Here is a 24031-nt window from a genome sequence, read left to right as displayed (position 1 = left end):
ATCCTCCTCATCATCATCCTCCTCCTCCTCCTCCTCTGTGATGACGTAGAGAACCCGGAAGCTGTGTGTTCTGTCAGAGAGCAGCTGAACCGCATTAAAGACAAGATGGCAGGACTGCCCCGCAGGATCCTCAAGGTAACTCAACATGAACACTAATACTAATCACTCTTTAAACAGCAGATAGAGGCACGTTACTGTCCTGGTCCATCAGCTCCAGAAACCCAGTGTGAACTCTGATCACTGCGCTGCCGTTAGCATGCAGCTAGCTGACGGGAGGCTAACGCTCTTCTGAGGGTTAAACAGCACGGCTTGTGATGGAGGAGAACGTGTTTGTGTTTCTAAATAAACTTCTCAAGCACAACAAGCTGACTGACGAGGCGAACTAACTATGCTAACTATGCTAACCCCGGCTAGTTCGTTAGCTTTGTGATTGAATTCGAAACAGGAAGAAGCTAACTAAAGCTAGCCTGTTAGCCTGCTAACTAAAGCTAGCCTGTTAGCCTGCTAACTAAAGCTAGCCTGTTAGCCTGCTAACTAAAGCTAGCCTGCTAACATGCTAACAGCTAACAGGCTAGCCTGCTACTCCTGTAGGCCCGCTAGCCTTTGGGCTTCAAAGCTGTGGTGAAGGGTTAGGGTTAGTCCATCTGCTCGTTTCAGAGCCGCTCTGCTGTTCACAACAAACAGCGATATCCGTCTGAGAGTAATTCATGTTGAATATGAATAATATTGTTGTGGGATTATTTCTTATTTCATAGGCTATTTGGGGATTTATACATAATTATTACATTAAAAAATAAGCCTTCGAATAGTGATTTTGAGGTCGGTTACCATGGCAACGGTAGAATGATATGAAAATGATTAGCCTGTATTGAGTTTTTTTAAAGGGCCCATATTATAAAAAGTGAGATTTTCATGTCTTTTATATTATAAAGCAGGTTTAAGTGCTTTATAAATACTGTTAAACTATCAAAGCGCTCAATATACAGAGAAATACACACAGCCCGTATTCAGTAATTGTGCGTTTGAAACAAGCCGTCAGGATTTCTGTCCATTTGTGATGTCACAAATATACAATATTTTGACTATTACGTTTTTAAACGTAAACATTCTAAATGTGTCCCAGTTTATTTCCTGTTACAGTGGATGTGAATAACATCAGCTGACAGGAAGTGAACATGGACCCAAGCTGTTGCCTAGCAACGCAATTCCGTTGCAATTCCGTTGAAATGCACTAAAACGGAGCGTTTCAGACAGAGGGTAAATACAGGTATATTCAGGCAGACAGTATGAGGAAAAGAACTTTCACAAACAGTAAGAGGAAACAAACAGAATGAGCAAAATAAAGTGTTTTTTGAACATTACAGCATGTGAACATGTTCTAATAGAAACACAAAATACAAGTATGAACCTGAAAATGAGCAGGATGTGGGACCTTTAAGAAAGCATGAATAGGGCAGGTAGGTGGGTGAGTAAACAGACCACAGACTAGCGTTGGTGGGAAAAGGTGGAAGTGCTGGGAACAGTACTTAGCGGACGGAGCCCTTGAGCCCTCGGAGCGTGTGACTGGGACCGGGAGCCCCTCTCCTGTCTGTGTTTTCACTGCATGGTTTTGTCTGTGGGTTATCTGAAACATTTCAGGAATCTCACTCCCAGTTGCATTCAGGAAAAGAATGCCAAAAAACAAGAGTGCCGTCTGTTGGCGAGTTTTATTTGATGCTATTTTTTCATCCATAGTTGTTATTTATTTATTGTTCTGCTGTTGTCAGGCGTGATGCATCTATTACACACGGCTGCGTTTAAAACTAGGTTTTTAGATTGGGAAAATAATCAAAGGGGCCTCATATAGCAGCAGTATCAGTACTACAGTTTGTGCTGCCTCGTGCATACCACAAGAGATATGCGATACCTGCTCTTCTTTAACAGTAAAGCTAGGTTTCTGTAGGTCACTTGGCTGTCACTGTGAGTTGGGAGAAGCCTTGCTGCAGTGGCTGATGGGAGTGAAAGTGATGTAGTCTCCTGCGGTGCGGTGGCTGAGTCAGTGTGTCACCTCTAAAAGACAGTTACATAGTGCACACAGAGAGTTTTCAGAAACACAGCATCGTGCCACTACTGCAGTCAAAGCCACCCGCCCCTCTGTGTTTAAGGATTCAGTCCACCTCCTGCTGCCTGCCGTCTCTGTTGTTCTGAGAATAATAGTGACTCACAACTTTTTTGCAGCTCTCGGGTGTGGTCAAGGGCTTTTATAGATCTTTTGAATTGATCATTTTAATTAAGGCTTGTCATTATGAGGATATATATCGTCAAAACTAGGGCTGTCCCGAATACCGATTTTTGGGTTTCGAAGCTTCGGTGAGAATTGGGGATGCACCGATGCCAGTTTTTTTCAGACCGAGTACAAGTACCTACATTTGGGTACTCGCCGATACCGAGTACCGATATGAGTACTTCTCTGTGCCAAAAGACCCTCGTTAACAGCCAGCTGGAGGGTGTGAGTGACACACGGCAGGCTGGGCCATGTGTCCCGGCCCCGCGGGGTCTTGCCCCCGCACCGTCGGGGAGGTGGAGTGAAAGTAAAGTGGTATCGGTGCCGTTTTGAGAGTACGAATACATGAGCACAGTATCAGACCCGATACCCGATACTGTTATCGGTATCGGTGCATCCCTACAGTCACTGAAGGACCCAGATTCAAAGACCAAAGTGTATAACGATGTCCTCTTGGAACTCATTGGTTTACTTGTGTGGTATGACAGATGATCTATTAAAAATTCAAACTATTTTCAAGTTTTTTCACCTTATGCAATCGTGTCTCAGTTGCATCCCTCTACTGAAATATACTGTAGTTCAGGCATTCCTCCCAGCACACATCTCTGCCTTATTATGGTACTGTAGTGTCAGCAGCACATTCTGCAGTGCAGAGTGAAAGTCACTTGTTGGCACTGATTTGTAATATGGTGACACCAACATAAAGTTTATCATTTCTCTCTGTCCTTTTCTGTACTAGGAAACTCAACGTTTGATGCATGAGCCCGTCCAAGGCATCAAGGCAGAGCCAGATGACGGCAACGCCCGCTACTTCCACGTGGTCATCGCTGGACCTCAGGACTCACCTTTTGAGGGGGGCACATTTAAACTGGAGCTCTTTTTACCAGAGGAATATCCCATGGCAGCTCCTAAAGTACGCTTCATGACCAAAATCTACCATCCCAACGTAGACAAGCTGGGGAGAATATGTCTAGACATTTTGAAAGGTAAGTCAATACTCTATATATCACAGTTTATGCTTGGTCAGTTATGTGTGGTATACATTGTGCTTTTTACCTTAAATAGGATGTGTTTTCAACTGTCTTTGGTCTGTTGAGTCAGACTTGTTACTGTAGGAAAGCCTGTATGTATTCTGTCCTCTGATGTGTGGCCTGTGAATGAAGTGAAGGGATTTGCCAATTTCATCTTGCTCCAAAGATCAAGGGGCCTCTTATGTTACACTTGTGACCCCTAACTGGAGCTTTGTGGCTCTACTACTGCACATCAACACTGTCTCTTCATTGCTTCTGCAGCTTAAAAAAACATCTATTGTCCCTCTGCTTTTTCAATCCCTCTGTTTATGTTTTGATTTTTTTTTTTTTTCAGATAAATGGTCGCCAGCTCTGCAGATCCGCACCGTGCTGCTATCGATCCAGGCATTACTAAGTGCACCCAACCCCGATGATCCCCTCGCAAATGACGTTGCAGAGAAGTGGAAGTCCAATGAAGCTGAAGCCATAGAAACAGGTGAGAGATTCATGATCTGGTTGCGTTCAGCAATCATACTGTAGGAATATCCAGCAAAAATACACACATACAGTACAAAATACTACGTCTGATTTACATTTTGAGGCAGGATTTTGTGTTTGGTACTGTATTACTTTTTTCATCTATCTTGACTAGAATTATTTATATCATAACTAGGGATGCACCGATATCGATACCAGTATCGGGTATCAGGACCGATACTGTGCTCATGTACTCTTACTCGTACTCGCAAAACGGCTCCGATACAACGGCACCGATACCACTTTACGATGGTGCGCCCGACCCCGCGGGGCCGGGATCCCACCTCAACCGGCGCGCACCAGCCCTCACTTTCATTGCGCCACGGGGTTTTGCGTGCACCCTCTGACTCGCACGTGCTTTAGACTCCTTGGTCCGCTGTAAAGCTGCAGGTGTGAGCCACCTTCGCCCAGAGCCTTTCCAAGCCGACCTAGAGCCGGTGGCGGCGCACCGCCTCGTATGCGGGACTCCCCAGCCTGCCGTGTGTCGCTCACACCCTCCAGCTGGCTGTTAACGAGGGCTTTTGGCACAGAGAAGTACTCGTATCGGTACTCTGTATCGGAGAGTCTGAAAAGTGGTATCGGTGCATCCCTAATAATACCCAACATTGTGTAATAAACACTAAAACTATACTCAAATCATTTAGAATAAAAAAATGACAATAAACATGTCTTAATGCTGACTTTGTGACTCATGTTCATATTCTGTTATATATTTTTTTTACTTTGCAGCCAAGTCATGGACCAGGCTTTATGCTGGAAGCAAAAATGATCTGTAGACCAGCCCAACAAGTGGAGATACAAAGTGTGATTACGACTCCTCATGTTTTGCCAAGACCTCTTCCTACTTCATTTGCATTTAAAGGACACAGTCTTAAATATATATATATATATACATATATATTATAAAAATAAACGTGAATATATTGTTAAGGAAAAAAAAAAAAAAAACTGCTGACAATTGGTGATTTAAATGCTCACTAGTAATGAAATGATGACTCGTGTTTGTCCGAACTCACTATACTGTTCAAATGCATGAGCGGAGGTTGTAGATCTACTCACCTGGCTTTCTTTATCCGTTGAATTCGGGGAGCTTTTTGCCAACCGCTGCTTTAACCAGCACATTTATGGGGGGGTGGGGGGGGGGGAGGTGTCCTGCGTCCCACTTTTTGGTCTGACTAGATGGGGTCAATATTGTTTTTCCATTTCTTTAAACTTTAGTTTTCTCGTGTCGCTGTTTGTTTATTAAAAGCAGCTAACTCCTACTAGCCCGACCGTATGTAGACACTCATCTGTAGACGGCACAGCTGGACGCATAATCTATTGTAGCCCTGCTTCTTCTTTAGGTCACATCTGGCTGCATTAAATACAAAATAATATGACTAAAAATCAAACTGAGTCTGCCGTCGTCACATTAACTTTCTCTCAGTGTAACGTGCAGGCTTGTGGGAGAGTGTGGAGGGCAGGGTGGACATCGTGGACCTTTCCTTAGTTTTAGCACATATGTTTTATTACCATATCCAGTCTTTTATATGTGAATCTTTCTTACTATTTCCATACTAACTACTCTGCTTCCCCCCCTGTATGTCTAATCCTACAAGACTCAGTGGTTTGCTTCTTCCAATGGCATTTATTTCACAAAGCAGCGGTTACATTTGAGCCGTCGGTTGTTTGATGGCGAGCGTGGTCGTGGTCGTGGTCGTGGTCGTGGATAGGGTGGTAGGGTGTTCTGGGACTGATCTGTATGAGAGGAGATGCTGGGTTGTTGTTACGGGATCGAACTCCAAAAGGTGAATGAAGGCTTTGACTCTCTCGACTGTCTCTCGTGATCGGTCTTTGGCTGAAAAAGTCTGTATTCAATTCACTGTTTGTAAATTCATTCTTTGTATTAATCTGGGGAGGTGACGTTTTCCTGCTCTCAGAATGCTACGAAACAGTCCACCTGCATACTTTTGTGTTCTGTAAATAAAATCTGTTGATTAATAAATAGTTTGTCCGGGTGTAATTCTTGACATGTATGCGTCACGTATTTTGACTGATGAGTCAACCTTTTCTCTGGACTGTGTGTACACAGACGGGACAGGTTGTACCTGTATCACCTATTAGTACATGGATTCTGTAAACTCACATAATTCCCGTCATAGCTCAACTTCAACTCGAGGAGTTAGTAGAGCTGTTGGTGTTGTGCAGAATTAAAAAAGTAGCTCATGTCTCTCTTTGTAAAAGCACTCTTGTGGTTTCTGCCAGATAATTATGAATGTGCACCACGTCCTGATTTTGGAAACAGTCTTCAATGAAGCTAATCAGAATTTTTTTTAAACACCTCTAAACATTTTCACCCTTGAACACATCCTGTGTGTTTAGAGTCAGTCCTCATCCACTAGAGGGAAGTCCTGAGCTGTGGAACATTTACACTACAGGAAGTAATGCTGCTGTAAATAACCAGAGTGTTTCCAGCCTCCACTCAACTCAATGTTGTTTTAATTATTTCACCTGAAAACTGCAGAGAACTGCTTAATGCTTCCTTCAGGTACTGAGGGAAGTTTGGTAATCATGAGAATCCAAATAAAACTGATAAAGTTTATCAGTTTATATTTCTGATATAAAAATGTAATGCAAATGTGCTGCAAGGGGTGAGAGGTGTGGTTTATGTATTTGTTTGGGGTATTTAAAGACTTGAACCTTGACTTGGACTAGTTTATGAAAGTATACTTTATATACTTTAACTTTTAGTACTTATCCAATGATTTATGAATTACATAAAGAGACGTAAAATAAATAAAATGTGTCTTGCATGCCTCTATGGTGAACAGATATTCCAAAAACTTGATGAATTGAAGTAAATTCATATCAAAACATCCTTTAACAAACTCTCACACACTTTAATATAAAGGCTACTCTATCAAAAAGTACACACAACTACAAGCCAAGTATATATTTCTCTATCCCTATAAGGCAAGAATACTTAATTAAACTTGTCTTAAGATCAAAAGATAAAGTACAAGCAGGCCTATAAGCCAAATATACGTAGACTTTTCTGTATACTTGTCAGTATGAGCCAGTATTGGAAAATTGGATAATAAAAAAGAATATTTCTGAGATAAAACTCCCTCATCACAAGCTGTAGTTTAAAATGGCCTTCTTCTTCTGTGGTGTCTCAAACGAAAAGGCACTTTAATTATCTTCCCAGTGTCTAGTTGAAGATCTCAGGAGCGGTCGTTGAAAGCAGCATTTGTAATTTCGAGGAACTCACGCATGTGACGTTTTTTTTTTTTTAAAGGTCCCATATTGTAAAAAGTGAGATTTTCATATATTTTATATTATAAAGCAGGTTTAAGTGCTTTATATAAATACTGTTAAACTATCAAGATGCTCAATATACAGAGAAACACACACAGCCCGTATTCACAAAATTGACGTACCGATAACGATACTAGTATTGGGTCCGATACTGTGCTCATGTTTTCGTACTCGCAAAACGGCTCCGATGCCACTTTACGGTGGTATTTTAAGTGCTATATAAATACTGTGAAAGTATCGAAATGCTCAATATACGGACGAATACACACACAGCCCGTATTCAGAAATTGTGCATTTGAAACAAGCCGTCAGGATTTCTGTCCATTTGTGATGTCACAAATATACACTATTTAGACCATTACACGGTTTTAAACATAAACATTCCAAATGTGTCTCAATTTGTTTCCTGTTGCATGGTATGGGAATAACATCAGCTGACAGGAAGTAAACATGGACCCAAATTGTTGCCTAGCAACGCAATTCTGTTGCAATTCTGTTGCAATTCTGTTGAAATGCACTAAAACGGAGCGTTTCAGACAGAGGGTGAATACAGGTATATTCAGACAGACAGAATGAGGAAAATAACGTTTTTTTTTAACATTACAGCATGTAAACATGTTCTAGTAGAAACACTAAATACAAGTATGAACCTGAAAATGAGCACGATATGGGACCTTTAATGATTTTAACTAAAGGCCACGTGGAGCTGGCAGAGCTGCATGAACACACCTGACCCGCGCGCGTGTGTGTGTGTGTTAGTGTTATCAGTGGTCTTGTTAATGATGAACATGGCTCTGTGTAGCAGCATGCTGATCTGACAGCAGCTTGTTGCGCAGCAGCAGATCAGCAGCAGATCTCAGGTCAGCTGGTCACCGACCGACCGACCGACCACAGCTGGAGAGACTCAGTCTGCTGGATCCTGCGTGTTGACAGCGACACTAAACCACCATGGTAGCTCTGATATATACAGTACAACGAGCAGAAGAAGCAGTCTGACAGCGACCAGCAATGAATGAACCGAGGACAGCTGAGACTGGGACTATCTGAAAAAGACGCGGAAAGTTTGGGGAGTGTTTCCAGAGATACTCCCTCTCTCTCTCTCTCTCTCTCTCTTCAGCCTCTTGGATTCAGGTTTTACGCAGCATTATTCCAGCTGGACTCTCGACGCTTGTGGAAGATAAATGATGAAGTTTAAGCCCAACCAGACCAGGACCTACGATGGAGAAGGGTTCAAGAGGAGAGCTGCGTGTCTGTGCTTTAAAACCGAGAGAGAGGACGAGGTAAGAGGTCAAAGACCAGCTCCTCAACTCCTCAACTCTGAACTCTGTCTGCTGTCATCATATACAGGATTATATATATACATATATATACAGTATTAGACCTTAGCAGACCTGTCCTATAGTTTCTTCGTATCATTGTGCATTCATGCTTATATATAGGCATATATATATATTGTGCATATATGCTTTCATTGAGGTGTTGACCAGAGGTTGAACATCATAACTTGGTTGAAATTCAAACTATCTGACCTCTGAAACAACAAAAGGTCTCCCAGTCAGCTGGCAGCCAACTAGCAGCCAGCAGGAGACCCTCACTTTCATTTCCTGTCCAGGAGGAGATCCACATAACTTCTATAATAATTCATAAAGACATTAAAGGCATCCTCATTGTGCTGCGGACACTGAGCAGGTATTATTATCACTGACAGTCCTCAAGAGTTCATCTGGTTACATATTCCTTCAACTGCAGATTCATAGGTGATTATTAACTTTAGTGCCTCCTCGGTATGTAATGCACCTTTAAATACCATGTCTCATTATGAAATATGGCATTTACATTCATGCACATACTGTAGGTGGTGTTTGTTTACTTAGTAACACTGGTATCAGCTGACGTGGTTACTGTACAGGCTCATATTCATACCAACACTAATCCTTTGCTGAGGCACCATGCAGCTCCTCCACTCCGCTGCATTTCTGAATATACTCCATGTCAATTTTTTTAGGTGTAGCACGGTTGCAAAGGAGTGCTGCATCATTTGTCTCATAAATTCATATTTAGTCTGTATTAGATTATGTCCTACATTCACTCAAAAATGCGTACCTTTAAATAAAAGTCTGGGTTTCTATTAAGGGGTCATAATATTACCTTGTTGTGTAACGCTGTATTGATTCTCCAAAAACACTGGATGCCCGGATGCTGTTCGATCTTTCGGAGGTAGCGGACTCACTTTTATATGCCAGTATCGGGTATAAGGTCCGATACTGTGCTCATGCACTCGTACTCATACTCAGAAAACGGCACTGATACCACTTTACAGCAGCGTGACGTTAACCTCTCTTCACCATCTTTCGGGTTCTATCCCACGCGCTCGCGCTCCACCTCCCCGACGGTGCGGGCGAGACGGGCCGGTGGTGTGCCTGACCCCGCGGGGGCCGGGATCCCACCTCAGGCGGCTAAATGAGAAAGTTTGTGACCCGGCAGCCATGTTGAGATAGGTCGAGGAAATACCAAGCACCACCCACCAGCCGGAGCAAACTTTCTCATTTCACAGCTAAACAGCACACTACTAGATGAGTCTGATAACATCTGAGGAGAGAAATAGGCATTAATGTAACAGAAAATTGATTCATATTTGATCAGCGCTGCCTAGTTTGACCGTTTGATTGGAGTTGGTGAGTGATTGACAGTTGCCTCCGTTGAATGAACAGCCAATAGGAACGCTCTCTCTCTCTCTGAAATGACCTGTGATTGGTCAAAGTCTCCCGTCACGGGCTAGATGTTCTAAAGCCTGAAAACAGAGCCATGAGGAGGAGGCCACGGGGAAGACCCAGGACTAGGTGGAGAGATTATATCTCCACACTGGCCTGGGAACGCCTCGGGATCCCCCAGTCAGAGCTGGTAAATGTGGCCCGGGAAAGGGAAGTTTGGGATCTCCTGCTGGAGCTGTTGCCCCCGCGACCCGACCCCGGATAAGAGGTTGAAGATGAGATGAGATGAGATTATAAAACATGGCCACCTAATGTGTCTGCTGAGGAGCAGTGATCACATTAGACTTTAACATTAACTCTTAAAATAAGCCTGTAAAGAGTGCAGGCGTTTTCCAGAACATGTTTTATATTATTTTCATTTGATGCTGCAGAAATTAAGTTTTGTTCTTTAGTTGTGTCGGTAATGAAGACTGACAGAAGTTATTCACCGTGGGGGGGTGGGGGTCGGGGGGTTGTCAGAGATCACAGCGCGTCTGCCCGGTGACGGAGGCCCATCTCTGGACCTCATGTGATCGGGGGAGTGGGGGGTCGCAGGGGGCCGGTTGAGTGTTACACTGTGTGCTAAACACCAAGTGACCTATCAGCTGCAATTTATAGAAACAAGGTGCCGGCACCCGCTGTCCCCTGACAGATTCACTTTCCTGCTCCTCGTGCTCCTCCCTCCATCACTCTCTCTCTCTCTCTCTCTCTCTCTCTCTCTCTCTCTGCTGACATTATGCTGAAAGTCACACTGATTATTGTTGATTGCACCGGAGGATGATGATGAAATAGTCTCTCATCGTATCGCCGTGGTGATCTCGTCCTTTCATTCTCACCGTCTGTGGGTGTGTCACACTTTATGTGGTAAACCATCCGTCCTGTCTGCATGCCGGGTTTACTGTCACTTCCTCAACATGTCAGCTGGAGTCCAGGAGGACGGCCACATGTGCAGAAAACTACCAGACAGGATGAAGTCATAATAGTGTCCATTTTCACGTTTTCAATTCAAGAGAAAACAACATTATTACATTATTACTACACGCTGTCTTTCATCTTTATGTCCTCATAGCTGAGGTAACTGGCACATAAAGTATTGTTCATAATTATGCTGTAAATAAGAAACATGTCTCAGAAACTATTTAACTTAGGAACTTCAGATTTGGTGTGATGGTTGATGGTTGATGGTTGACAGTGTGGTCTAGTTGTGCCTTTCGGCGGTTAGAAGTCCAGGGTGCCCAAAATCTTTTAAAATGTTTCCAAAAGGGCAAAACCTTTGTCCCTACTTTAGCAGGGGTCAAGCAGTGAGCGGCGGTATGTGAGCCATGCTGGCTTTGGCCTTGTTGATCACTGGGTCTTACAGTATAATGCAAAAACAGTTTCCAGAATTATAATCAAATTTGGGATTTTGGCTGGAAATCAGTTTGTTATTAATATTAGCAAGATATATGAAAAATAGTGAATAGCCTACAACTCCGTTAAATCCTGTTGATGTCATGCTACTAGCACTACTAGCTACTGGCACTAGCGGCTACCGGCACTACTAGCTACTGGCACTAGCGGCTACCGGCACTACTAGCTACTGGCACTAGCGGCTACCGGCACTACTAGCTACTGGCACTGGCGGCTACCGGCACTACTAGCTACCGGCACTACTAGCTACTGGCACAACTAGCTACTGGCACTACCAGCTACTGGCACCACTAGCTACTGGCACTACTGGCTACTGGCACTACCGGCTACTGGCACTACTGGCTACTGGCACTACCAGCTACCGGCACTTCTAGCTACCGGCACTACTAGCTGCTGGCACTACCAGCTACCGGCACTACCAGCTACCGGCACTACTAGCTACCGGCACTACCAGCTACCGGCACTACTAGCTACCGGCACTACTAGCTACTGGCCGATAGCCGGTTGTTTGGGAACAGAGACGTTAATACGTCCACCACGGTACAGGCTGACAGCAGACAGCCCATGGGTGTATTAGAAGATAATAACAGTGATGAATTACAGCCAATAATATCCATTATTACAGCTACATATACAGCCAGCAGGAAGCTGTCATACAGCCAGCAGGAAACTGTCATACAGCTAGCAGGAAGCTGTCAGAACCAGATGTGTCGTATGAGCGTGCAGGGCGGTGCGATCCCGTAGGTCTGATGACCATTTATTATGGCGAGGAAAATAACATAATGACATCATGATTTAAATGTGGACTATTTAGGTGTTCCTACTGGGAAGTTGATTTACCTAAAAAAAACATCCTCTGATTTACAGACGTCTCTTTAAACATCCATGGACTCATTGGCGTTTTCAGTCCAAAATAGCGGCAGCACTACCGCAGCGTCATCTAGCGGCTGTTGTCAAAAAAGCTCCAGAGTTTCGTCTCTTTGCTTCTAGACTCTTTGATAATAATGTGAAAGAAATGGAAGTCCATATCTACATCATGTTTTTGATATTTTAATAGCGTAGTATGAGTATTAATATCTGTCAGCAGTATCTCAGCTGGATTAGATCAGGTGTTGTGATCAGCGAGCAGTCGGAGCTCTTCAGTATCTCAGCTGGATTAGATCAGGTGTTGTGATCAGTGAGCAGTCGGAGCTCTTCAGTATCTCAACTGGATTAGATCAGGTGTTGTGATCAGTGCTCAGTCAGAGCTCTTCAGTATCTCAGCTGGATTAGATCAGGTGTTGTGATCAGTGAGCAGTCGGAGCTCTTCAGTATCTCAGCTGGATTAGATCAGGTGTTGTGATCAGTGCTCAGTCAGAGCTCTTCAGTATCGCAGCTGGATTAGATCAGGTGTTGTGATCAGCGAGCAGTCGGAGCTCTTCAGTATCTCAACTGGATTAGATCAGGTGTTGTGATCAGTGCTCAGTCAGAGCTCTTCAGTATCTCAGCTGGATTAGATCAGGTGTTGTGATCAGCGAGCAGTCGGAGCTCTTCAGTATCTCAGCTGGATTAGATCAGGTGTTGTGATCAGTGCTCAGTCAGAGCTCTTCAGTATCGCAGCTGGATTAGATCAGGTGTTGTGATCAGTGAGCAGTCGGAGCTCTTCAGTATCTCAACTGGATTAGATCAGGTGTTGTGATCAGTGCTCAGTCAGAGCTCTTCAGTATCTCAGCTGGATTAGATCAGGTGTTGTGATCAGCGAGCAGTCGGAGCTCTTCGTCTGCCCGTCGGGGTCATTAACCTCCTCTGCTGAGCTCTCTTGTTTTCATACAGAAAGGCGACTGCTGATCCGGTGGTTTTATGAAAAGCCTTTTGGCTGCGAGTGTGAGCGTCGGTAGCTGCGTACGTGGAAGTGTCTACGTGTTTCACATGGCGTTTGGGTGAAATTGCGCATGCATGTGTGTGTGTTTGTGTGCCCCCCCCCGGGGCCCTGCGCTATCTGAGGGGCTGTTACAGGTCAGAGAGATTATTTACCTCCTCATCATCATCAGTCATCACACAGCAACTCTTTACATCAGTGTCACATACAGTGCAACGCTGCTATTTTTAATAAAAAGAATAAATCTACAGTGGGAATTCAAAAATAAAGGCGTATCTTAAAGATGATGTGTCTCGATGTTTTCACTTTTCATCAATGATATTGGATCGTTGATCATTGAATCAGTATACTGATGTATCGTTACACCCCGAGGTCGTATCGGAGCAGTGAGTTAAAGATCTATCTGCAGGTTTTAGTGAGTATAAGTGGCTGCTACAGATTCACTTCACTGAATGTGATATTTCATGACAGCAAAATAACTTCTGACTCGGCCTGTTGTCCATCCATGAATATTGACAGAGTTGCCTGTGTTGAGAACGAGTCACACGGCGGCAGTCATATCAACGATCCAAAGCATGTAAACAAGAGCTCTTTGTGAGTTTTAAGTCTTAGTTTTATAGTGTGCTTATTCATAATGAGGTTGATGACTGAATAAGCTACGCCAGCGGTCAGCGACCTTTAATATCAAAAGAGACATTTTAAGCAAAGAAAAAGAAAAAGAAATCTGTCAGGAGCAAAACATGTGATCATTGTGATGAAGGTAACACAGTTTATAGTCTAAGTATATAGTATATAAGTCTAATGCAGTGAGGGACAAAGAGATAATGTACTACGGAGTATTAGGGCCACATTGAGGGAAAAAACATCTGAGATTTACAGAATAAAGTCACAATATTACGAGAAAAAAGTCATAATATTACGAGAATAAAGTCATAACTTTACGAGAAAAAAAGTTGCAATATTACGAGAATAAAGTCATAACTTTACGAGAAAAAAAGTTGCAATATTACGAGAATAAAGTCATAACTTTATGAGAAAAAAGAAAATAACAATAAAATTACTACTTTATAATATTCTGACTTTATTCTCTAAATCTCAGATTTATTTTTTTTCCTCAATGTGGCCCTAATACTCCGTCGTACCGTCGTACCATAGACCTACAACAATGATAAATAGAAATGAAAATGTAAACAAAGAACAGTTGAACTAATCTAATGGCGAGACTGTCAAAACAACGTTTGTCTGAGTTTCTGTGTGAATCTTGTGATTTTTTCTGATTTCTTGTGATTTCTTGTGTTTTTTTTTATATTCTCCTGACCCGGTTACAGAGTTGAGTTACAGCCAAGCCGAGAGTCACGCAGAGTGAAGTTCAACTCATCACGTCTCTGAGCAATAGAGACAGCAGTGAAGATGTTATCATTAGTGCTCTTCACAGGTCGGCCACGCTTCCTCCCACTATCAGGTCTCAGGAGGAACGCAGACACATCTTAACGCTGTTCACCTATAGTGTTTAACATGCAGTACATAGTGTTTAACATGCGTAGGTGTGTAAGCTGAGTTATGATGCTACAGCTTCTAATCAATCTTTGCTGTCAAGAGAGCTATTCCTTACACAGTCACGCGTCCGGAGGGTTCACGAAGTATTCACACGTGAACTTAATGTGGGTCAGTGGGATGCCAGATAGGGTTTAAGGTCAAGTGACTGCATCTCTGGAGGGTCACCGCGCTGAAAACGGCACCAAACTGCGTTATGTTTGAGGTCAGTTAAACATAGTGAGTGGCTTTAATCTGATTATTTCAGATTTGATCTTTTGTTTGTCATGTTTTCAATGCTTTATTGTTGTTAAGCTGATGGCTGAAACGGGTCACTGCAATGTTCCTATTGGGACTGTTTCAGAGAGGTTTTTATTTTATATTCAACTCTATTTTGAGGTTGTTGTTCATCATAATATTTAATTGTTTTGCATTATATTATATCAGGGGTCTGCAACCTGCGTCTCTTTAGCTAAAAATGGAAATGAATAACTGTTCTTTTTTACATTTTTATTTATCATTGTTGTAGGTCTATGGTACGACGGTACGACGGAGTATTAGGGCCACATTGAGGTAAAAAAAATAATCTGAGATTACGAGAATAAAGTCATAATATTATAAAGTAGTCATTTTACGTGTTATTTTCTTTTTTTCTCGTAAAGTTATGACTTTATTTTCGTAATATTATGACTTTATTGTGTAAATCTCAGATGTTTTTTCCCTCAATGTGGCCCTAATACTCCGTAGTACATTGTCTCTTTGGCCCTCACTGCATTAGACTGATATACTATATACTTAGACTATAAACTGTGCTATTAGCTCCTCCTTACAGGTGTTGCTTTTATTGTATCCTCTTATGGTGGCATCTCAGACTGCAAAACTGGAAAAGTGAGTTAGGTTTAAGTATTGGGAAAATGATATTGAATGTAATGTTGCCTACTACCTTTTAGTAATATTAAATGTTAAGGTGGTAATCTTAAATGTTAAGGTAGTAATATTAAATGTTAAGGTGGTAATCTTAAATGTTAAGGTAGTAATATTAAATGTTAAGGTGGTAATCTTAAATGTTAAGGTAGTAATATTAAATGTTAAGGTGGTAATCTTAAATGTTAAGGTAGTAATATTAAATGTTAAGGTGGTATTATTAAATGTTAAGGTGGCTGTATTTGTTTTCATCTGTTTGTGGGTTTAATGCAGCAACACCTACCATCAAACACGGTTACTCACATTCACTTATTTAAATTATGTGGCAGAGAGCGTGTCATGCTCTGCATCCAGATCCACACCGCGCTCGTATTTCATTAAGTAAATGAAGTGAATGACTGGCACGACACGAGATGGTCGATCCCACATCCTGCTGAATGACTCGCACCTCACTCCTCACGCCACCAGACACCTGTATTGGTGACGACCTCTAAACTTGGGCATGCCGTTGGCGTGTTTTTGGCACCCTGAACTCAGCAGCGGAGGGACCTGACGAAGACCTTTTCTGCTTGGCAGGTGCTACTGGTCAGCAGCAGTCGACATCCAGACCAGTGGATCGTGCCAGGAGGGGGAATGGAGCCCGAGGAGGAGCCCTGTGGGGCCGCCGTCAGGGAGGTGTACGAAGAGGTGAGCTGGAAAAAAGGAACACTGCCAAATATCTCTAATATCCCTCATCTGGATCATAAAACAGTGGGAGCATCTCACCCTGCTGTGGCCAGGACACAGTATATAGACACTAATTTATACTCTTTCTATGTTTATGATATTGATCATCTGTGTCTGTGCCTCTAGACCAGGGGTCAGCAACCTTTACTATCAAAAGAGCCGTTTTAGGCAAAATCTGTCTGGAGCCGCAAAACGTGATCATTGTGATGAAGGTAACACAGTTTATAGTCTTAGTATATAGTATATAAGTCTAATGCAGTGAGGGCCAAAGAGACAATGTACTACGGAGTATTAGGGCCACATTGAGGGGAAAAACATCTGAGATTTACACAATAAAGTCATAACTTTATGAGAAAAAAAGTCGCAATATTACGAGAATAAAGTAAAGTTATGACTTTATTTACGTAATATTGCGGCTTTTTTTTCGTTAAGTTATGACCTTCATCACAATGATCACATGTTTTGCGGCTCCAGACAGATTTTGCCTAAAATGGCTCTTTTGATAGTAAAGGTCGCTAACCCCTGATCTAGAGGCACAGACACAGATGATCAATATCATAAACATAAAGAGAGTATAAATCAGTGTCTATATACTGTGTCCTGGCCACAGCAGGGTGAGATGCTCCCACTGTTTTATGATCCAGATGAGGGATATTAGATATATTTGGCAGCGGTATATAAATTGCCAGTGAATTGTTGTGTGGTTTAGTGAAGAGGCTGCTGTTAGTTGAAGTGGAGTGCGATGTGATCCTCTCTGCCTCAGATAGAAGCGCGCTGACAGTTTTGAAGTATGGCAGTGACATTTGGGAAGGGTTTCCAGTTACCCACATCCTGAGCCTCCCAGAACAGACATGTACCTGAATATAGATGAGCAGCAAACCAGCTACTGTGGCCAGCTAACAATTCAGAATGTCACATTTAACATGCTGAACTGTCAAGTTCAATGTCAGTGAGATAGTTTTAATCTGTGCAGATGTGAGATTTGTCTATACCAGGGGTCAGCAACCTTTATTATCAAAAAATAAAATCTGTCTGTCCTTAAAGAGACGAGCCGCTCCTTTGAGCCGCTCAGCTTTTTAATTCATTATTAACATTTCTTTTAACCGTTTAACCGATAGCGTTAATCGGTTAAAACGCTTAATGTCGGTTAACAGTAAAACGGTTAATTATGGACATCCCTAGAACCAGCATTAACTCTTTCAGCAGTTTGAGCTCCAGTAGCTCTTCTATTGGATCAGACAACACGGGCCAGCCTTCGCTCCCTACGTGCATCAATGAGCCTCGGGTCTGACCCTGTCGCCGGTTCACCGGTTCACCTTCCTTGGACCACGTTTGGTAGGTCCTGACCACTGCAGACCGGGAACATCCCCAAAGAGCTGCAGTTCTGGAGATGCTCTGACCCGGTCGTCTAACCAGCACCATCTGGTCCTTGTTGTCAAAGTCGCTCACATCCAACACAAAGTTCAAAGTTCAAAATGTTCACTTGCTGTCTGATATCTCCCCCCCACTGCCAGGTGCCATGGTAACCAGATAATCAATGTAATTCCCTTCACCTGTCAGTGGTCTGAATGTTACGGCTGATCGGTTCACACTGTACAAATACAAACGTGATAAATCTTCCGTGATTATTATAACAGCTGTGTTCCAATTCCACCCTAAAAACTAATTCTAAGAGAGTTTTGAGTATGTAATGTGTGAAAAGTGACAAAATGCTCAAAAGTCAACAGCATGCAAACTGAAAAATGCTTCATTTTTGAGCGTGTTGTTGATGTAAAACCAGTTTACCACAAAGGAAATTGAGGATCTGCTTACAGCTGCACAGAATTAAAATAAATTGTGGTTAATCTGCTCCATAAAGATGATGGAAAACATAAAAAAAACAAAAACCTTTATTAAGATATTTTGCTCTCTATGTTTGTTACGTTTAAAGTATGGATGTCTTGTATTTACTGCAAAAACAGTATACTATAAAGACAAGTATAATAGTACGTACTGTATACAATCAGCATGTAGTATGGAGTTGGGACACATTAATGGTTTCTGTCTGTTGTGGGTTCTCGACATCCTGACTGATCCTGGCGATTAAGTCTGAAAATATGCCACCCAGCGAGGGCCCAACAAAGCTTTGAGTTCCTGGAGCGCCATGTGTGTCTCCCAGCCAGCAACGGGGACATTCTTCTTACATAAAGACGATTATACTGAACATGCCACCAGTATCTGCTGACTGGGAGCACGCACGCTGCCTCGCTTCAGTGACACACTCTAATATGGGGGTTCCTGGTCGTGTTTTTGCTTGTGAAAAATGAAAGGTTGGGATCAAATCACTGCAGTTTGTCTGTAAGTTTGTAATTAGTTAAACTAAAGAGTGACTAGTAGCATCCTGAAGAGGTTAAACCAGTTCAATCCAGTAGGAAACTTCTCACGACCCCCCACACACGTTGGAAACCGCTGCTCTGGGATACATTGTTGAGTTGATGACGTTTCCACAGCGACATTCAGCGGCCGTGGTCTTTGTCACGCAAACTGTGCATGAGCAGAAATGGATCTGGCCTCGTACACAGAGAGCAACCTGAAAGTCTGAGAAGTGAAGCCAATGCAGAAGAGCTTTAAACCTGCATTCTGTCTAACAGCCAGCAGGGGGCGACTCCTCTGGTTGCAAAAAGAAGTCTGATAGAAAATGAGCGTACCTCTCATTGATTTATTACCTCAGTAAACATTGTAAACATGAGTTTATGGTCTCTATAAAGGACTGCAGGAACCCGGAAATGAGTTCGCATTTTAGCACTTCCGGTTCCCTCGTCTGGAAGTCAACGGGTTTGTTGAATGGGTTTTTAGTTAGATGCCTGAAATAAGGTCTGTGGCTCAAGAGAATTTAACGTTTTGTTCTACGACATAAAATACATCAATAAATACAAGACACGTGAATTTTGAAGCCTTTATGTGTCTTAAAAAAAACAGTTAAGTGGCTAAAAGAGACGACTAAACGCGATCACACCAACTCCGCTGCCTTTACAGCTTCGTTGTGGATACTCGCGTGTAGTTCGTTTATAGCCTAACATTAGCTTTTTACTTATGATGATTGTATTCACACTTCAAAAATCATAAAAGTGGTGTTCATTAGTGGAGATTATCTGGCTGAATGTTTTCCCATTGGCTTTTTGTCAGGGGAACCAGGGCGATGCTAGCTTCTTGGTTGGCGTAACACAAGTACAGTGTACGAGCCAAGACTATTTATAAGAAGTGGACGTAGTCACCGTGACGTCACCCAGTGGTTTGTGGACTGATGTTTTGAAACCTTGAGTATTGCATTTTGGCCGTCACCAAATACGTCATCCCTGGAGCTCTCAATCTCTAGTTTCAAGTCTTCTTCAATACAGCATGATGTTCATTTAGTAAATGATGGTCCCATTTAGAGTCAGATAGACCATAAAGCAGGGGATGCTTTAGGGCGGGGCTACCTTGTGATTGACAGGTCGCTACCACGGCGTTGTCCGGTCTGGGAGTTATCCGTGTTTTCGTTTTACAACTTTAACCCTTTCACAGTGTGTTTTTACTTCATCAAAGTTTATTATAACATTTGGTCGCCTAAAAATTTGGTTGCAAATAACCAAGATGGAGACGACCAAAATGCGATACTCGAGGCTTCGAAACGGCAGTCCACAAACCAACGGGTGACGTCACACTGACTACGTCCACTTCTTATAAATAGCCTCGGCTCGTACACTGTACTTGTGTTAAGCCCCCCCGTCTGTCTCGTCGTCCTGTCACTCAGACTATGTTTAGGTCTACCTGCTCAGCTCTGCTCTGCTGCCTCTGCTGGGATGGTACTGTAGGGCGCTGCAGGTTTCCTGTCCTGAATGAGACAAACATCCATCTGAGAATGTTCCTACATATCAGAACAGAGTCTGGCTGTTTCCTAATACCAGGTCACACGTTCTCACTGGGTTGCAGCTGGATGAAGATATCGCACAGTGACAGCTTTGTTAGTAAGAATTTATCAGTCCCTGTGAAATGTACTGACATGTAATGTTCAGTACCGGCGATATACAACACTGTGTGGTCACTCAAATGTAAATGTATTGATGAGTTTTCTTCGTGTGTGTGTGCAGGCTGGCGTGAAGGGAAAGCTCGGCAGACTACTTGGGATTTTTGAGGTAAACTTGTCAAATTCATGGCAAATTGTAATCAATTCTCACGTAGCTTTAGTTCATGCAGCGTCTATAAAGAAGCAATATTGTGTTGACATCTTGTCTTCTATTGTACAGTATATGAAAGCTTTGCTTTGCATTGCAGTGATATAAATTAGTGTTTTCATCTAAACCTTTGCAGCAAAATAAAGACAGTAAGCACAGGACGTACGTCTACACCCTCATAGTGACGGAGACACTGGAAGACTGGGAGGACTCCGTCAACATTGGTATGTCTCTACGTTCAAGTGGTCGTCGTATTACTGATCGTTCTATTTTAAAGGGACTGTTTGTAACTTCTTACACGTATAAATCATTGTGGGTCGGTGTGTTATGGTCGCTCGTGGGGGGGGGGGGGTTGTTTTCCAGTTATCATCATTACTCACCACAGCCCCCCCTCCTTACTTGTCCTCTTCTGCTCCGTGTGAAGGCTGAGACCGAGCTGGTCTCATTTACTCTCCCCCTCTACAGAAAGTGAAAGTGGGTTTGAAGCACCACCCCTCTGATAATCACAGGCCACGCTGATCTCCTTCACCAAAATGCTGTTTGGAGGAGATGATGAGTTTGAAGCTTTAAGAATAAATAAGCCGACGGTTTTCTGGACTCGTTGTTTTTTAGGAAGGTTTGGTGACATAAACACTAACTGAAGTAGGAAGTCAGGAATATTCATTTCCACTCTGACTTTAGTGCTAAACAGTTTATTCTTGAGATGGTTGTGTAATATTGTGATTTAGCAATTTAAAGATACAGTGTGAAGGATTTGGCGACATCTAGTGGTGTGGTTGCAGATTGCAACCAACTGAGTACCCCTCTGCTCACTCCTCCCTTTCAAAGACTGAGGTAATGTGAGCCGCCGAATGCAAAACCATGGAAACGCCGTTCGCCTCGCTCAGAGGCCTTCCTCACCATAATGACACTACTTGAGGAGCAACGGAAATCAGATGGTGGCTGGCGGTACCACTCTTTTACACACTACGGTTACCTTCAGGTGACATAAAAACATGAAAGTCTCTCTCTAGAGTCAGTGTTTGGTTTGTCCGTTCTGGGATACTGTAGAAACATGGCAGACTCCATAAAGAGGACCTGCCATTGATGTATTAAGAGAAGTGGATCCAGCGTTGGAGGCGGGTTCCCGTTCATTCCTATGAAAGTTGCTCAGTGGCGCATGAAGCCTAAATGGCTCTACTTCCATGTGGGAAAAGTACCCGGATCTTGGGCACGTGGAACATGTATAGTCAATTGGGCAACTTCGGGGTCCGTGGAGCCAAAGCTGAAGTGCCTTAAACCTGCATTCTCTCTACCAGCCAGCAGGGGGCGCCCCCTCTGGTTGTATAGAAGTCTCTGAGAAAATGAGTCTACTTCTCTCTTGATTTATTACTTCAGTAAACATTGTAAACATGAGTTTATGGTCTCAATCGGTCGTTGATAGCGTCACTGAGCCGCAACACCAAACCTCTACCTGTTAATACATCCTTGTCCTCTCTTGAACGTTTCCACAGGAAGGAAGAGGAAGTGGTTCCAAGTTGACGAAGCCATCAGGGTGCTGCAGAGCCACAAGCCTGTCCATGCGGAGTACCTCCGCAGACTCACAAACACCTGTAACCCCCCCTGCGGTCCCGTGTGTAGCCCGACTAACGGCAACAACACCCCGAGTTCCCAGGTGACGGACAACAACGCGCCTCGCTATGTTGTTTGCTCCACACAGGCCTCAGATCTCACCAACAGATAGGACCGCCACTGCCACCACCGCCGCCACCAGCAGCAGTTCTTCTAAGAGGATGCATCTTGAGGATGCACATCTGGAAAAGACTTCTGCATTGATTGCATCACTAATGCAGCCTCTTAATATGTACAGTATGAAATGAAACCCATTTTTGAGGGAGTGCCAAAATGTTTTCCAAGTTTATTTAAGATTTTATATGTATATTTTTTAACAACTAATAGAGCAAATGTGTCCTTTTTAAAGCCTTCAGCTCTAGGTGGATTTATCTCAGAGTTCAAGGTTCCTGTTTAGTCTTTAATGGCGAATATTTGACTAGCAGTGCACACAAAGTGTTTGGGCGGTTTCCTGGGAAGTGTTAGAGGAAGTCATATCGCCACGGTGACTCAGTGCCAAATAATGCCCGTCTGCAAGACGTTCTGAGGAGGAGCAGCTGCATGTGTATGAATCACTTATTGCAATGTTTTTTGTTGAATTGCTATGAGACTTTTTGGCTGTAAAACTAATGTCACCTCACTACAACTCAAGTCTTGTGAGGTATTTTGCCTGAAGAGAGCAAAGTCTGCTTTGCTCCTCCTGTAATGACAACCTTACACCTACACACAGTATCACCTCTAATCACTAGTAACAGTATACTACTGTAATAAAGATTACACCAGGGGTCAGCAACCTGCGTCTCTTCAGCCCCTCTCCAGTGGCTCCCTGTGGATTTATAAAAATGGAAATGAATAACTGTTCTTTGTTTACGTTTTCATTTTTATTTATCATTGTTGTAGGTCTATGGTACGACGGTACGACGGAGTATTAGGGCCACATTGAGGAAAAAAAATACATCTGAGATTTAGAGAATAAAGTCATAATATTATAAAGTAGTAATTTCACGTATTATTTTCTTTTTTTCTCGTAAAGTTATGACTTTATTCTCGTAATATTATGACTTTTTTTCTCGTTAAATTATGATTTTATTCTCTTAATATTACAACGTTTTTCTCGTAATATTGTGACTTTATTCTGTAAGTCTCAGATGTTTTTTCCCTCAATGTGGCCCTAATACTCCGTAGTACATTGTCTCTCTGGCCCTCACTGCATTAGACTTATATACTATATACGTAGACTATAAACTGTGTTACCTTCATCACAATGATCACATGTTTTGCGGCTCCGGACAGATTTTTTTTTTGTCTAAAATGTCTCTTTTGATAGTAAAGGTTGCTGACCCCTGACCTCTGCACTGACTGGAAGCAATATACAATCTACCTTACACACACAGCTCCTTATTTTCTTCCCAGCTGTGGTTAAACAGCTGGATGTTGGAAGGAAACTTGTTACAATTGAATGTACAGTATTTTAGTATATGCAATGATTGAATTTATTTATTTATGTTTTATAGGGGAAATACTCCCTCCTATCATGAACAGGAAACTATGACAGGAAGTCATAGCCAGACTTCTTTTTTTTTGGTCAACACCCTAGAAAGAGTGATAAATTCTGACCCTTTTTTTCTATGTGTTTATGTGTGACTGGAATATTCTGCTGTGTGCCATGATGTTGTAAATAAAGCCTTTAAATAAAAACCTTTATTGATCATCCACATTGTTTTAATCAGTGCAGCAGAACATGACTTTTGACTATAGCCAGGCAGGCAGGCTGAGCTTGTCCTGCTTTGACCCTGCCCATCCTCTCCCTGACCCCGCCCACCCCTCCATGACCCCGCCCATTAGTGATGGGAATTCCGTCTCTTTTTACTGATCCAGATCATTTGGCTCAGCTCACCAAGAAGAGCCGGCTCTTTCAGCTCCCAAACGGCTCTTCATTT

The 24031-nt window shown here is 42.8% G+C and overlaps 2 protein-coding genes across 2 annotated transcripts; both read left to right on the top strand.

The window, feature by feature from the left end:
- The first annotated feature begins 2 nt into the window (after window positions 1–2).
- Window positions 3–5794, top strand: ube2na (ubiquitin-conjugating enzyme E2Na). The gene is made up of 4 exons (XM_074634013.1): window positions 3–135; window positions 3003–3249; window positions 3629–3769; window positions 4540–5794. The coding sequence occupies exons 1-4, from the start codon at window positions 106–108 to the stop codon at window positions 4584–4586; spliced, it is 465 nt and encodes a 154-aa protein (XP_074490114.1). The 5' UTR covers window positions 3–105; the 3' UTR covers window positions 4587–5794.
- Window positions 5795–7930: 2136 nt separating this feature from the next.
- On the top strand, window positions 7931–23802 carry nudt4a (nudix (nucleoside diphosphate linked moiety X)-type motif 4a). The gene is made up of 5 exons (XM_074634286.1): window positions 7931–8387; window positions 16159–16269; window positions 20418–20462; window positions 20638–20725; window positions 21995–23802. The coding sequence occupies exons 1-5, from the start codon at window positions 8289–8291 to the stop codon at window positions 22222–22224; spliced, it is 573 nt and encodes a 190-aa protein (XP_074490387.1). The 5' UTR covers window positions 7931–8288; the 3' UTR covers window positions 22225–23802.
- Window positions 23803–24031: the final 229 nt, after the last annotated feature.

This window comes from Sebastes fasciatus, chromosome 4 (assembly GCF_043250625.1).
Source record: "Sebastes fasciatus isolate fSebFas1 chromosome 4, fSebFas1.pri, whole genome shotgun sequence".
Lineage (NCBI taxonomy): Eukaryota > Metazoa > Chordata > Actinopteri > Perciformes > Sebastidae > Sebastes > Sebastes fasciatus.
Note: the sequence above shows the minus strand (reverse complement) of the source record. Positions and strands in the feature narration are given on the sequence as shown.

Bases quoted from the DNA above. Each gene is read 5' to 3' on its own strand.
- ube2na (XM_074634013.1), top strand. From the start codon at position 106: ATGGCAGGACTGCCCCGCAGGATCCTCAAG. The intron at 136-3,002 runs GTAACTCAACAT...TTTCTGTACTAG, and splicing joins TGCCCCGCAGGATCCTCAAG to GAAACTCAACGTTTGATGCA. The intron at 3,250-3,628 runs GTAAGTCAATAC...TTTTTTTTTCAG, and splicing joins ATGTCTAGACATTTTGAAAG to ATAAATGGTCGCCAGCTCTG.
- nudt4a (XM_074634286.1), top strand. From the start codon at position 8,289: ATGATGAAGTTTAAGCCCAACCAGACCAGGACCTACGATGGAGAAGGG. The intron at 8,388-16,158 runs GTAAGAGGTCAA...TCTGCTTGGCAG, and splicing joins AAACCGAGAGAGAGGACGAG to GTGCTACTGGTCAGCAGCAG. The intron at 20,726-21,994 runs GTATGTCTCTAC...ACGTTTCCACAG, and splicing joins GGAGGACTCCGTCAACATTG to GAAGGAAGAGGAAGTGGTTC.